We start from the raw sequence: 13,175 nt of genomic DNA on the forward strand, positions 1-13,175 counted from the left end.
CTACGTTATTATTGTGGTAACGAGCATGGTAACTAGTTATTATGCCAAAACCAGGAACGCGTTACTCGTTACTGGGATTTAGATAGGCTCGTTACTCGTTGCCGTGTGGTGGATATCGCGGAGCTTCCACAGATTCAATAACATTAGCAAGTGGTGGAGGCCAGCAGGTGGATGAAGGAAAAGGGAGGCAAGAGGAGAGACCCGAAGCGGCCGCCGGTCCGAGTGTCAGGTGAACTGAACTTCAGGTAAGAAGTTATGACCTGCAGTCTATCTGGGTCAGATATAAACCAAGTTTAGGTGGAGTTTATTTTCGGTATGATGACTTTTTCGTACTGCGTGCTAGCTAGCATGACGGAGTTTCTATACAGCTGGGTGGGTGCTATGTGTTACTGATGTTGAACTTTATTTTGTTCATATGGTTAATTATTAGAGTTGCCAACCGTCCTGTAAAAAACAGAATCGTCTCGTATTCAGAGAAAATATTACGCGTTTCGTACTGAGGTGAAAAGGAACACAGTTTGTCCCGGACTTCAGCTACAATGAAAAAGACACAAAGCTGGAGTTATTCTATGTCTTTGCTGCACAGCTGCCTCTTCTTCTCTCATTCTCTCCCCCTCCCTCTCCTGTTTCTACTTCAATCATGAAACTGATCAATGATCAGCTGATTGGCTTTTCTCTCTTGTTTATTTATCGCCCACTTTGCGCCAGAAAGAGGAAACCAGCGGATGTCGCGTTAAACAACAGCAGCACGTTTAAGCTTGATCAGCTGTTGTTAGAATTTATTTAATATTAATTTCTAGTATCAGCTGATGTTTGCTGGAGCCACAACTGTACAGCTGCTGGTCATGATATCGGTTTGGTTATCTGGTGAGAGGGAAACATGCAGATGAAACCAGGAGATGTCCTTATTGAATCATCAGAGCTGAACAGGTGATGGAGAAACAGGTTTACCTTTTAGGTGACATGAATGAGTTGAAGGGAAGTTATGAACTGTTTCTGAGAGACAAATAACACCAGGATCCTTTTCTATGTAGGTGACAGCTGGTAACTGTGCAGGGGCGGGTCTAGCAAATTTTTGCCAGGGGTCCATGTAGGGCATTAACAGGGAAAGGGGGGGACAAGGAAATACTTTTCTTTATTATTCTCATTTAAAATGTCTCGCTTTTAAAAAAATAATTATCTGAGTCTTACAACAAACCATTGATAGCTTGATACATATATACCATCAGAACAGTGTACATCACTGTCACAACAGTGTTTATTTTCATTCAAAGGCTTTATGATTTTTCCTATAATGGTTGGCCGGTCTCTAGTCAAAATGCCCGGGATGATTGTTTTGTCCCAGTCCAGCTCTGTATGCAGCTCATCTGCAGTCTGGTGTTACCTACATCTTCCTATTCAGAAGGCAGAATTTCCAAGTTCTGAGTACAATCAAAAGCACCACGACTGCAGTTTTTGTGTTGGATGTAAAAAGCAGGCTAGAATCATGGCGGCGGTCAACGACGGTCCAGGCGTGGGATTTCTCTCGTGGAAATGTGCACATTATTTTTTCCTTTCTATTGGTAGGTGGCACAGTGCACTTGTGGCAAGTAAGCAAGCTAGAAGACTGACAATCTTGCTGGGTATCCAGTTACGGAAGCAACACATTAACAAGAGAATTCTGAGTAAAACCAAAGTTACTTTCCCTAGTAACTAGTTACTTTGAAAGTAACGAGTAACTTGAAGTAACTGAGTTACTTTTTTAGAGAAGTAACTAGTAATGTAACTGAGTTACTAATTTAAAGTAACTTACCCAACACTGATTAGAATATCATTAAAATTGTGGTAAAAACCGAAGCAAGCACACGCTTGTGTCTTTAAACCAGCTACAGTGGCAGCTATTCTTCTCATACTTTATGTCGATCTTTTACTTATATATAAAACCCAGGATTTAAGGTCATTTAAATTTTTTATGTCATGTGTCTTTCAGTCATTCATATTTGTCATTGATTTGTGTGATGGTAGAAACACTGTATAAAAATAGGTATTAGTAATATTTTTTTTCTGGAGTGTGTTTTGTGTGAGTGGGTTTGGGATGTTCCCTGCATGGCCATGTGCTGTCTGCTTGTGTGTCATGGAGGCTCCCTGCATGTGCCAAAGAGGCTGATTTGGGCTGGGGCTTGGCACGGGATTGCCGCGGTGGGTGGGGAGTTGGCACGGACAGTCCTAGCTCGGGATTGTCCAAAACCCACTGATTTAATCCGGATTACAGCCATCATTTCTCTCTCTCTCTCTGTCTTTCTCTATTTCCCTCCAGTGACCCCCACCCCCACCCCCGCTCCATCCCTCGTCTCCCGCCCACGCAATCGCTCGCTTCCTCTGTCCTGCTGCTCTTTCTCCTGCTCGTGCCTCACTCCTCCATCACGACCTTACAACCTACCCCCCAAAAAACCAATGCTCCCACTGGCTGCTCTGTTGCCATGGTGACTCATTTCACTCCTTTCACTTTTTTCAGTCTCACCATTGATACAGAGTGAATGATCAGTGAGTAAATTTTAGAAAGTCTATTTTTAATGTCGTGTTCTTCCATTGAACTCTATCACATGCTCTGTTGCCAAGGTAGATCTACCTGAGCATCGGCAAGAAAATAGTATACTAATCTAATCTTCATTAATGATAAAACAGAATACAAAACTGTAGTCACACCACTATGCTGGAAAACACAGGACATTTTTGTAAATTACTGTAGTGTTCTATGAATACTGCTAAGTACTGCAGATGGAAATGCCTTTGAGAAAAAAACCCCAGCAAGCTAGTGTGTGCTGATTAAATTTAACACCTTACTTTTTCCATTGGCAAACGGAAAAATGTCTGAAAACGTAAAAGTCAATTCATTAATTTGCTTATGTATTTATACTGCTTTCATTTAATATGGTTATGTGTTATGACCTTGATTTTCATGTGTGTGTGATGAAATTTTGAGTGTTTGTAAGGCAAAGATACGTTTTAAGGTTTGCCGTCCAACAGGCCACCAAGACCAAAATCATTGTTTGTCAATCTTGAAAGTAGTAGCAAAATCGTGGCAAAGTTCATGTCTTGCCAGATATCAAGAAAGACGAGAAAATCAATTTAGCAAGCTGCAAAGGTGAATAGTCAGTTTTCCATGTTAGAGAACCGCAAAATGTTAGTAAACCGCTACGGAGCCCTGATGCCATCTGACTCGAGAGCAAAGGTCCGGTAACTATTATCACTGGTCTCTGTATTAGAAATTCATCTTCTCCTGAGATGACAGACCCAGCAATGTCAGTCACAATCGGCTTTGTGATGCCCTGTAACAGCTGGAAGAGTGTGTGTATCTGATTAAATGTCTATGTGTGTGCACGCACATGTGCATGAAAAGGTGTCCTTAGCCCGGGTGAGCTGACAGAATTGGTGCTCAGTGCAATCGCTGGTGGTACAGGTCTCGGTATTTTAGTTTAGTTAGTTTAGAGTGTCTGTCATGTGATTATATATGTGTGTGTGTGTGCATGTAGTGAGGTGGGTGGCCATGCAGGATAAAGGTCTGTCAGCAGGGGAGAGGGCAGCCCCCTCACTCCTTCTGTCGCTGGCCTGAAGCACCGGAACATCCCCCTGGGTGTGTGTGTGTGAGAGTGTGTGGGTCTCAGGGTTCCTGTATGAGGCTGGATCCAACCTGGTGCCAGATGACCTGCTGTGAACTACGAGCTATTGATAAACCTTGGCAAAGGAACAGACAGACTGTGAGAGGGAGTGTGCGACAAGTGTCCATCCATATTTGATGTGACAGGATTAAATCTGTCCGTGCTGTTGGTTGGATTTGGGTTAACAACTGGTTCACTTAAGACACACAGGAGAGATAAAGAGTTGAACCTTTCAGAGAAAAAGCAGAAATAAAGAGAAGCAGGATAAAGGGTGGAGATGGGGGAGATTTTTTAGTACTAGTGCAAGAAAAAAAATCTGCAATATTGTGTCTGTTTTATTGCTGAACATCATTAAGAGCTTATATACCTAATTACTGTCTCCAAAGTGACCTACATGACTTTTTTGTGACCCTCTGAAAAGTATTTTTTTCTGGGTACAAGCCTTAACTGCCTCAGCTGAGGCACTTGTCCTTTCAACATGCTGCAGTACTGTGTCCCTTCTTTTTCTGAAGCGCCACGGCTCCCAAAAACTACTCAGTTCTTATTCTACCCCTCTACAGCTTTTTATTAGCACTCATCTGCAGCCCGCCTTTAAGCTAAGCTTTTAAAAACTCACGGTGTACACCACAGCCCTCAGGCTCTCAGTGTCCCAGACACCAATATTTTAATGCTTCAGAAAAGATGAATCACTGTCTGCCCAACTATGAAATCAGTATAGAGATTAATCTTAGGATTATGAGTCTTTAGTAAAAAAATGTAATTCAAAATACAGCAATATTAAAATGACTAATCTCTATAAACAGATATCTGCATATGAATATGCAAAGTTTTTTGTGGGATCTGTTTGTAATCCACACAGTTACATCTGACCAAGTTTTGGATGCATGCAGGTAAACACTTCATGTAGAAAAGGCAAAACATTTACTGAAATGCAAACCAGAATCACTGGTTATTGTCAGACGACAACACAGCTTTTTTTATTAGCTTTTAAAAATATATGTGGTTGTATAAACTATAGCTGGTGTGTGGAACAGGAAATCAGCAGGATGTTCACTGACTACACTACAAAACCCCAAAAGAGCAGTGTATGGAGGGCTCCCAGATTGTTAAACATGTCTTTTTTCCACTATGGTACCTCTATGGCAGACCCTTAATGCCTAAGTTTACTAAAAACTCAACCCTCAAGGCCTTTACACACTGGACGCGTAACATCCTTGCACATATTGCACCTATTCCTGATGCTAGTGTTCACACCAAGCGCCTAAATTCTAATTTGCGGCATTTATTTTTTTGACCAAGCCCAATTTTTCTGATCCGAATCAACAGATGTGGCAAATCAAACCACTGCATTTTGCAACAAGTGCACTCTTAGCTCAAAATATGCATCGGTACTGAATATACAAATAGTAAAATAATACGATTTTACCTCAGACAGTGAGATAAGACTCTGACCCGGCCAAACGGGTCTCTGAAATGATTCCTCTGACTCCTCAGATGTGTCCCCAGCTCTGCCAACAAGAGCTCAAACTGTCCCACTGACATCCTAAAGCAGCCATGATGCAGCTTCAGCATTGTCTTCTTTTAGGATGCTAACAGCTAGCTGTCAATGTATATTATTTTATGTTATGCTATCTAGCCAGCATGTAGCTGAAACAAACTCAGAGTCATTTTTTTATTTCCCGTCTCTAGTAAGTTTTTCCTTTGTGATAATGGATGAGGTCATTTTCAGTTGCTCTCTATCAAATGTGACACTTGAAAGGCATTTTTGAAAGACAGTTCAAATGAATGCAACCATCCAGCTCCTCTAGGACCGCTCATGTCGGGAAATTCAATTTGTAGTGGAGGCACAGCAAGAAGATAACCTTGTTCCACTGCTCTCCATTTGAAGTCAAAAAGCAATTCAGATCGATTATCAGGGTCAGTGAGGGACAAATCTGAGGTGAAACAGACGACACCAGATGGAGCTGACTGGTCAGTGTGTGAGGGACAAAAACTGATGGATAACATAAAGAAACGAGCGGGTTGGGGATGTAACTAATAGAAACTGAGTGGCAGCGGCGATGCAGGGTTGACAGTGGAGGTAGTGCTGTGACTTGAAAACAAAAGCCGAGCTAAGCACTGAAACAACAGGTATCTAAGGAGACCAAAGGTGAAAGTCTGAAAAAGATTAGCAGGTTAGCCGTATCAATGAGCCTTACATCACAACCTGAAACAGCTAATGGACTCCTCAGCCTGCAGAGACAGAGCTCAGAGCTTTCTCTTTGACTTAATATCACTGGGGATTTCATAAACTGGAACTGTAGCATTAATAGTCGAGACTATGTATCCATATTTTAAAATAGTTACTGTATCTTATTTCTAAAACAACCCACTTCCTTTATCTTCTCACCTTAAAATGCAATAACTGCGGAGCCCGAGCCCCCCTTTCCCACCCACACACACAAACACTTAAAAGCAGGGCCAGTATATTCTGGATTTGAAAATCTGAATTACTTCTAAACAACTTCAACACTGGATAATTTGCTGCGCCTTGCTGGCATAATTTGCTCTTTCAGTGAACTCTTCTTTGGACTTTTTGCATAAAGTGAACTCGCATCGAGCTCTTTGAGGCACCTAAGCCTTGCTCTGACTGGTGCGACAAATACGTTCCCCTGCTCGGCTGAAACACGCTGTTCTTTAGTTGACTTAGCTTCTAGTCTGCACACTTCTTTCTCTTCATCTCCCTTCATTTTCTGCCCCTTGCCTGTTGCCGTGGTAACTAGCAGAGGGAAGTTGAGTGGAGGGGAGATTGAAGGGAGAGAGGGAAGATAGGGGTGTGTGTGTGTGTGTTTGCTGGGTTTATGGGTAAAGGAACCACTGCTGCGCTTCCTCCTCCCTCTTCTTCTTCTTCTTTTTTTTTTTTATCTCCACTGCCACATCTTCCAATCTACAATCCTGTGTTCCTTATTGATCCCTCGAGCCACTTATTTTCTGTCCTTTCCCTCCTCTTCCTCAATATCCGCCTCAATATGAGCTTAGGAGAGCCTCAGCTCTCTCATGATCGCATTCATCCACAGTTAATGAATTTTGTGATGTTTTTCCACCATATTAACATCTCAATGTTTCTCCCTGTCTAATACAACACACTCAAAAATGCCTTTCCACAAACATCATAACACAGAGATCTACATTTGTTCATCTGCTATGCCTCATTATTATCTGAAACTCAGCTCCAGCTCTAGCGCATAATGAAAAACAACTCCCACATCACCTCGATTTCTATCATTTTTCAGCAAAGTTTAATTGGAAAAGACTGACATTAAAGATAGATTAAAGAGATCATTTCTAATACCACAGAGGTTGCACTGTGAATTGCATTTTAATTTCTCTGAATGTTGAATAGTGTTGATTACCAGGGCAGCAGCAGCAGCAGCAGCAGCAGCATTGCGTGTGTTTGTGTCCATGTATGTCTGCATACATATGGAGAGACAGATGGAACAAGATTTCTCCAGTCACATGCCAGAGCTATAATTTTTTCATGCTATTGTACATGTTCAATTTCTTTTACAATTAACTGCATGCCCGTAATGAGAGCTTTCAAAACATACAACCACCCCTTTAGCGCTAGAGCTCTATTGTCAGATAATGAGAAAGAGAAAAAAAAGATGGTGGGTCAGGGACTCGCAGTTGCTGGAGGAGAGGAGGCGTTTTGGAGTTGGTGTAATGTTTTTGCATAATCACCAATAAATTAGTCAAAAGGAACAACAAACACTGTCTGCTGGGAACCGAGGGTGTGAGTGTGCTGAGAAACGTGTCCGTAATATCGTTCAAGCATATTTATAAATTACCCGGTGTATAAATATGCTCACTGGCTAGACACTCGGTGATAAGGCAACACAAAATTCATGTAAATGAAGCAGATTTCAACTTTTTTGTAAAAATCTTTGCTTCATTTCATTGTGCATGTTATTGTGAATCTGCACATTTCTCCACATGAGATAAGAAGGAAGTTTATTCTGTGGAATTTCATTTTTTTTCTTCTTTTTGTGGGAATCACCTGTGAAACAAGGCTTTACATAGAAAACTACAGACAAAATTTTAAGATTATTCCGGATTATTCCTCATAGGGGGCCGATGACTAGTGTTGTGGTGCAAGGGAGATAAATGGGGGCCCAAAGCTGCATGAAGAGTGAATAAAACGAAGAAAAGAAAGAATAATGCTCTGAAAAGGAGAGGGAAAAAAACAGGTGGGGCTTGCTCTGTGCGGTACGATAATCTAAAGCTATTCGATGGCATTAACAAAAAAAACCCTAATGCAAGAATCCTCCCTTGGCCCAGCCACAGATTACAGAACTGGGTTTGCGTGTGGAAGCTATTATATAATTCATTCTCTACGATGAGATTTTCCTCCATTGCTGGTTTCCTTTACTAACCCCTCTCTATCTCTCGCACGCCGTCACACTACTGGCACATACCTCTTTTAATTTAAGTTGAAGATGTCTGAGCCACACTGCGTTTTTGGTGACTTTATAATCTTTTTATCCCTGTCTGGAACTCATTCATCTTCAACAGAAAGCTGATGTCTTCTGTTAGCGTTCACTCAACAGTTTCCCGTCCCCGTTTGGACGTTCCTCTGCTACAGTATATGTGTGTTTGTGTGCGCACAATTACTGCTATACACTCTCCACCATTGTATTGTGAATTCCCTGCTTACTAAGCTCCTTAATGGAATCACTACAAGGGCAAAAACATTTTTTTGTTGTTGTTTTTTTTGCATCTATTCCTTTCCCCCTCGCTCCACCATTCCTCTCTCCCTGCTGCTGATCACAGGTGAAAGGATTGGCAGTAAGTCTTTTATTTTTCATTTCGGAAGCCATCACTGGTGACCTGTCGTTTTGATAGGAGTTACATGTGAGCTGCATGCCGCTGGACTCTGGAAAGGATTAACTCTGCCCTTCAACTTCACATCTGCGCCACGCAAGACTGGCGAAGCCACTGTGCGATTGGTAGATTACTGTTCACACAGCCAAATGCCATCTAATGATTATCTGGCAGGATCTCAGGTGCAGCACCATGGGTCTCCCCCTGGATTCACAGTCTAGTCCCAACAGTGTCCAGATAAACAAATCCTCTAACTGATATGATAAATCTGAGAAAGCTTTGTACTTTACCTTTTACATACTGAGTTGATGAAATGCTGTAACTATTTCGTTTCACAAAAGTTAGATTTTACTGCTAAATAGAAACTGATTTGATAAAAGGATCAGCAATGAACTAATAGTGATGTATTATAGTAACACTGACTGTGTCTAAAAGATGTATATAGCCACCATCGCATCATCTGATGGTTTTGGAATATGCATTCTGGGATCATAATTGGACAGGAGGGTTGAGTGCTAAGCAAGTACTAGTAAACTGCATTCTTAAAGTGTAAGGCTGCCACACGCAGACACAAATCTGGTAATTAGTGCAGACTAATAAAAAAATACTAAAATTTTACTTGCAAAATGAAGAACTGTACCACACAGGAAGCCCCATTATTTGGTAGGCAATTCTATGAAAACGCTCCAAACACAATACAGGGGAGAGATCGAGTTTGGTGACTGTCGTTATCAGAGATGAGACCTAACAGAGCAAACAGGTACAGCTCCCTGTGTCAGACACCTGTTATAAAGTATATATACACAATGTTTTTAGCTTAAAAAAATCTTTTGATGAAGGAGCAGCACCTAGGAGCCTCAAGTCTTGCCCCTTTTTAGTGGCTTGCATTATGTAATATATGCAATATTACCGACACATTTAAATTAATGCAAACACAATTACGAAAATAACACTAACATGTAAAATTGGGAAGTGTATCATTCACTACTGCTGTCTAAAATACACCCAAAACACTCCAACTGTTTGTTGTGAAGTTCTTTTTCAAGAATGAGCTTCTCTTCATTCATCATACTGTAATGCCTGTTAGCACTAAATCCATGGCTATTTTTATATGTCAAAATCTAATGACTCGCACATGCACAAAACCCACAAGTCCATGATAAATGTAATGAGGTCAGGCTTTGATGAGCCAGTGAATGGCGTGTCCTCTGGGTTCATGTGAAGCAACAACAGCGATTATCATTTATGACACTTTCATTAATCTAAACATTGGTGATTGGTGAGAGCACATCTTACACAGAATTCAAACCTTGTATTTATGGGATTGAACTGTAAGGCAACAATTGATCAACACACTAACAATATTGCTGAGCCTGTCTGCGGTGCACAATCTCGTTTTAGACAAGTATAGTCGCAGAATACAGTGCCAGACAGCCATCAGCTCATAGAGCGTGCAAAAAGCTTGCTATCTAAAGTGCTTGCTCGGTCTAAGATCTGAAAAATAAATGAAGGATGCCTAAAGTAAGAACAGAACAAAGAAAAAGATGTTGGCAAGAAAGAAAACAGACCGGTAGAGAGGAATATAAGAATCCAGTCTACCTAATATGTGTGTCTGACATAATGGAGGCACACAGACTCACAAAGTGTACAGATATGCCAAGTCATCACATGCAAGCAAACCCATTTCAGGAGCAATAATCTCTGTCTCACCACACCACACACAGGAATAGCACCTAATCTGCAAACAAAGCTCACCTCCTTTTCACCTGTTGCTATGGAACTAAAAGGAGAGAGGGTGTATTGTTAACAAGAAAGCCAACAACACAGAGATGGTGCTTGGATATTACCAAGATTAATCACATTTCCAACTTAAGTGAGTCTAAACTGTGGTTGCTATGCTAGCTGGGCCTAAAGATGCAAAAAAAAAAGAAAGACTAAATTTAGATGTGGATATGTCATCACTGCTTCCCCTCTTCACAAAACACACATACTCTGTTTGTAAGATACAGGTAGCAGGTTGACTTATGAGGACTGACGAGTAGCGTTAGCAATGCTCTGCACATAAATGTTTTTCTTCTGGAGTGTTTACTCTGGCTGATAAATGACATTTGGAGCACTCTTCTTCTCTGGTTCTTATCCGGAGGAACAGTGACTTAACAGTGACACAATGCCTCTCTCTCTCTCTCTCTCTCTCGTTAATACAGGTTTTCTCTTTTCTCTTCAGCTTTCTTCCTTAAACCCCCTGATTTGATTTCAGTGTCAAGTCACCTCTCTTAACTTTGTACCCTTTATTAAGTTGTTTCTAGTGCCTTTCGGTCTTTATAGCTTTGTTTTCCTTATAATGAGTCAGCCATTGACAGTTCTGAACCCTTCAGTTCAATTCAGTCATATTTATATATTGCCAATTCAAAATAACAGTCCTCTTAAGGCACTTTATACTGTAAGGCAAAGGCCCTACAATATTAGAAGGTAACACCAATAATCATACAACCCCTATGAGCAAGCACTTGGTGAGAGTGAGAAGGAAAAACTCCCTTTTAAGAGGAAGAAACCTCAGAGAGAAGAAGGCTCAGGGAGGGGCAGCCATCTGCCACGACTGGTTCGGGTTCAGGGGAGAAAGATATGACAAAAGACACACTATGGGAGAAAGAGTTTTTTCCATGACTAATGATTAAATATAGTAGTGGTGTATAAACACAAAGAGTGAAAAGAGATGGTTGAATTGTTCAATCATCATGAGAAGCAGCATGGGAAGATTTATCATAAAGGAAGGCTTTAAGGTTAACCTTAAAAGTAAATAGAGTGCCTGTATCCCAAATCCAAACTGGGAGCTGGTTCCATAGTAGAGAGCCCTGATAGCTAACCCTCCTCATGAAAATAGTTGAAGACCAGAAAATAAATGTAGCTACGTTCTTCTCATCAGTTTCCTCATATCAGGGTGAAATGGTACAGCAAAATGTATCCATGCACCTAACACATGAGTAAAGAGAAACATGATGGTACCAGTCAGTCACAATAGCTCTGTGAGCTGCCATCTGTTTTCTCTCTAATGTTACTTTGACTTCCTGCTAGCATTTTGTTCAAAGGACTGGACATAATTTCATTAAAAAAATAACTTCTGTTGGAGGGAATGAGGTTACCATAACCCAGCTAGAGATGCTGATGTATTTTAGGGAGAGGACATCCCCTCATCCCCTCATCACCTTTCTGATAGGGAAGTTTTCTTGTAGATGAACACAACTGGTGAGATGAAATGCACAGTATTGTTATTCAGTGCATTCTCCATAGGAAAATTTTGTATTAACCCCATTTATCTCTATATTGTTTGTCTTTTAGGATCTTGCTGACTGTCGTTGTCATCTTCCGTATTCTGATTGTGGCCATCGTCGGAGAGACGGTGTACGAGGATGAGCAGACCATGTTCATCTGTAATACTTTACAGCCGGGCTGCAACCAAGCTTGCTATGACAAAGCCTTCCCCATTTCCCACATCCGCTACTGGGTCTTCCAGATCATACTGGTGTGCACACCCAGCCTCTGCTTTATCACCTACTCTGTCCATCAGTCAGCCAAGCAGAGAGACCGGCGCTACTCTTTTCTCTATCCAATAATGGAGAGGGACTACGGCGGAAGGGATGGGGCTCGGAAGCTCCGCAACATAAATGGAATTCTAGTTCAGCACGGAGGGGATAGTGGAGGAGGGAAGGAAGAACCTGACTGTCTGGAGGTGAAGGAGATCCCCAATGCCCCACGGGGCCTCACGCATGGAAAGAGCTCCAAGGTTCGCCGGCAAGAAGGGATCTCCCGCTTTTACATCATTCAGGTGGTGTTCAGAAACGCCCTAGAGATTGGCTTCTTAGCGGGCCAGTACTTCCTTTACGGCTTCAGTGTGCCTGGGATTTTCGAGTGTGACCGCTACCCGTGTCTCAAGGAGGTGGAGTGCTACGTTTCCCGGCCCACAGAAAAAACGGTTTTCCTGGTCTTCATGTTTGCCGTGAGCGGCATTTGCGTGGTGCTCAATCTGGCTGAACTCAATCATCTCGGCTGGCGCAAGATCAAGGCTGCCATCAGGGGGGTCCAGGCCCGCAGGAAGTCTATCTGTGAAATCAGGAAGAAGGACATGGCACATCTGTCTCAGCCACCCAACCTGGGACGCACGCAATCCAGCGAATCGGCCTACGTCTGACGATAAAGGGAGACAACAGAGGGGGAGCGGAATGAATGTGCAACAGAGAGAATGAACAAATTCTGATTTCAATTTAATGAAGATGGTGTGGAGGTCAAACAAGATGACCTCTCCTCTATGACGGAATGAAACAGAATGTAAAAAAAAAAAGGACCAAACCTCAGGCTCTGCGGCGCTGAAAGTCAGCAGAGGCTTGAAAAGGAAGAAAATTAGAGAGCATCAAAGAGAACAATAAATTTCGTTTTGCAAACATACATAATAAAGACATGCTGATCTCATAAGGAGATAGTCCAACTGCCATTTTATACTTCTGTCTTTTTTAACTAACGACCTTCTCTGCTTCTCGTTTCTTATGCGGAGAATTAAATCCTCACGGGGCTGATCTAGAGACGAGAGTAAGAGGGGAAGAGGGAGGAAAACAGATGAGAGGCTGTTTTGTGTTCTCTGGGGATATTCGAAGGCGACATGGTTGTTTGATGCATCCCATGGTG

The 13,175-nt window shown here is 41.9% G+C and overlaps 1 protein-coding gene across 1 annotated transcript in view; it reads left to right on the plus strand.

Moving 5' to 3' along the window:
- The window catches only part of LOC116321622 (gap junction delta-2 protein), a 30,243-nt gene extending 17,068 nt beyond the window's left edge, over positions 1-13,175 (plus strand). The window contains exon 2 of the mRNA XM_031741520.2: positions 11,835-13,175. Within this exon, the coding sequence (XP_031597380.1) occupies positions 11,835-12,684 (850 nt within the window). The 3' untranslated portion in view covers positions 12,685-13,175. The remainder of the gene's footprint in view (positions 1-11,834) is intronic.

Source organism: Oreochromis aureus, linkage group 14 (assembly GCF_013358895.1).
Source record: "Oreochromis aureus strain Israel breed Guangdong linkage group 14, ZZ_aureus, whole genome shotgun sequence".
NCBI lineage: Eukaryota > Metazoa > Chordata > Actinopteri > Cichliformes > Cichlidae > Oreochromis > Oreochromis aureus.